Below are 2,638 nucleotides of genomic sequence, written 5' to 3'. Positions count from 1 at the left end.
GACTACCCTTGGCATTCTACCCCCCCAAAAAAAAAGACTACCCTTGGCATAATGTTGCTACGCTATTGATTTCACGAGGTACCTGTATATTGAATAACTTTTTTCACCAAGAATTGGATAAGTATTTTTTAGTATTTTTTTTTATCTTCATTGCAATTTGAAATTGGTATGCTATGATTTTTAACGCATTATATTGATCACTAGATCACACTCTTAAATGCACAAAACTAATATCTTCATTTAAACATCAACGTTGGAGATTTAGGTACTTTTGTTCTTTCAGGCACATAGGCAGATCACAGATGCAAAGAGAAAAAAAATTAAAATTTCGTTTTTTCCAGTTTCATCAAGTACTTCTTAAACATGATTTATCTAATTTATGTGGAATAAATTGGTTAAACTTTGTGATAAATCCTGTAAATATTTGTCATTTTAATTTTGAGATTACCACAATCAGATTAGACATGTTAGCGAGATCAACATTTATGCTACTCATCCAAGATTTTAACAGAAATTGCCTGCCAGATTTAATGTATACTTTTTCCAGCCGGTAAATACACTAATTATTCATAATAATACATACGATACATGAATTTTATATCTGTAGCAACAATTTTCGCAAATTTATCATATGCAGTGCAGGAGTAACTGTGTTAGTTTTCTAGAATTACGTCAACTTACTATCCATAAGTTTTTTCCGATTAAAAACTTTGACATATATACTTGGTAAATTGTTATATTTCAAGATAGGAAGCCACTCAAGAGTCAAGGAACAAACAAAGGTGGTTTTGGAATTTGATGATATACATAGGACTTCCTTTTTCTTTCCCGGGTGGTGTGCGGGCCAGCTTGCGCAAAACACTCGTACGACCTCCCACCAGTACAAGTACTAGACATGTTTATCTAAGAAAGACTGAGCCAAATTGCTGAAGCTTGTACTAACTCCACCAGCAGCTGCATAACTTTTGATGGCATTAATTACTTCTGGCTTTAAGATCTCTTCCTTGTTTGATGCATTGCAAAGATAATACAGAGCTCCTAGAGCATAATTTACCTGCCAGTTTGAAGTTCATTTGTTAAAACCATTGGTGAAATGCATGCACATACACCCATATACATGTGTTACTGTTGCTCTTTATGTGCATATGCATACAATAACCATTTTTTATTGTTTAGATAGATACACAATGTAACAATTTGTATACTGTAATTGCTCAGAAGAGGATGTCGATGAGAGACTGACATAGACTTTGAGAAGTAAAACTGACCACCTAAGTATGAGGCTGTTGAGGATTTGAAAAAGAGGATTCACTTTCTGAAATTCCGAGTGACATGTTCCTCCTTCAGAAAGCTAGAATGATCGAAGTCTCCTTTAGGTTTAGCCGAAGAGATCGAAGCAAAATCACATGCCTCTAACACAGTTCATTCCCTATATGGTAAAGGTAGGTATGCATGTACCCCTTTTTTGGTTCAACCAAGGTAGGCTCGTGCCAGGGTTCACTCGTGAAAGGAAGTGGTAAAGTAAAAACAATCTTTGAGACAGGAACAAAAATACTACTACTAAATTTCAGAGTTTTTTCAATAAAGGCAAACATCATATTATTCTTGATGCCTCCCAAAGAAGCAGAAACTGAAATGACACCAACTGTTAAAATGATTACATTCAATAAGAGGTGATAACACTGATGCCAGGCAAATTCTTATCAGAGTAATCGACAAGATTGACAGATCAATGGTACTGGACAGTTCAAGTAACAATTATTAGTTTGGAGTGCTTCTCACTATGTTTTATGTGCATATTTTAAAGAGTGAACAGCACGCATTCAATAACCAAGAAGACCACAAACTGTTTGTTTATGTCCTTACCGTGTTCCTAGCAGGACTTGACAAACACTGGATGACGAGAGGGATACCATCATTTTGAGTGACAAGAGCAGCATTTGCTGGATCTGCAAGTCAAAAAATGCATAAGTAATTTTCTGGAGCAGATTACAGTAAGTCTACTGCGATTCTGAATATGCCAACAAAAAAAGTTCCAAATCATGGAATCAACATTAACTCCAAAAGCTTTAGTCTTACCAGCACAAGCATTGCACAACATTAACTCCAAAAGCTTTAGTCTTACCAGCACAAGCATTGCAGATTCCTCCAATCCCAAACTCCACAAGCCTCTCACTCAGCTCAGTTAAACAGTCGAGAAAAAGTTCTATAACATTAAGCTGTTTAATATTACAAGACATGTTGAGCCAAACAAAACAGGAAAAGATGACTGAATAACAAACTTAAACTACTTATCAGAAGATTCTTAACCTGGCACAAAAAGGTATAGTTGTAAGGATCATATGCAAAGTTCGCCAAATTAGCAACAATCTTCTCTTTCGTCTCTGTAGTAATAAGAATGTATCAAACCATATAGAGCTTAAACGAGAAGTGAAAAAAAAAGCACACTATAGTTGCTTCTATATTGGCTTAATCTTGGGAAACATGAAATTAACCTCCCACTTAATAGCAACCCAAATATCAGAACTAACAGGCTCTATCAGTTAGCATTATTGATTGTGCTCGGAGTGTTAGCCTCATGCTAATGAGAGGACAGACGTATATGTAATTGGGCAGCTATCCCTTTGATTTTTTTTCT

At 35.5% G+C, this 2,638-nt stretch overlaps 1 protein-coding gene across 1 annotated transcript; it reads right to left on the bottom strand.

The window, feature by feature from the left end:
• Positions 1 to 537: 537 nt before the first annotated feature.
• On the bottom strand, positions 538 to 2,403 carry LOC107820408 (uncharacterized; the record flags this gene model as incomplete). Its single annotated transcript, XM_016646688.2, has 4 exons — positions 538 to 1,054; positions 1,867 to 1,949; positions 2,126 to 2,219; positions 2,311 to 2,403. Coding segments are annotated over 4 exons (435 nt in total), but the record flags the coding sequence as incomplete, so codon positions are not given.
• Positions 2,404 to 2,638: the final 235 nt, after the last annotated feature.

Source organism: Nicotiana tabacum, chromosome 10 (genome assembly GCF_000715075.1).
Source record: "Nicotiana tabacum cultivar K326 chromosome 10, ASM71507v2, whole genome shotgun sequence".
NCBI lineage: Eukaryota > Viridiplantae > Streptophyta > Magnoliopsida > Solanales > Solanaceae > Nicotiana > Nicotiana tabacum.
This window is presented reverse-complemented; position numbering and strand designations above follow the sequence as displayed.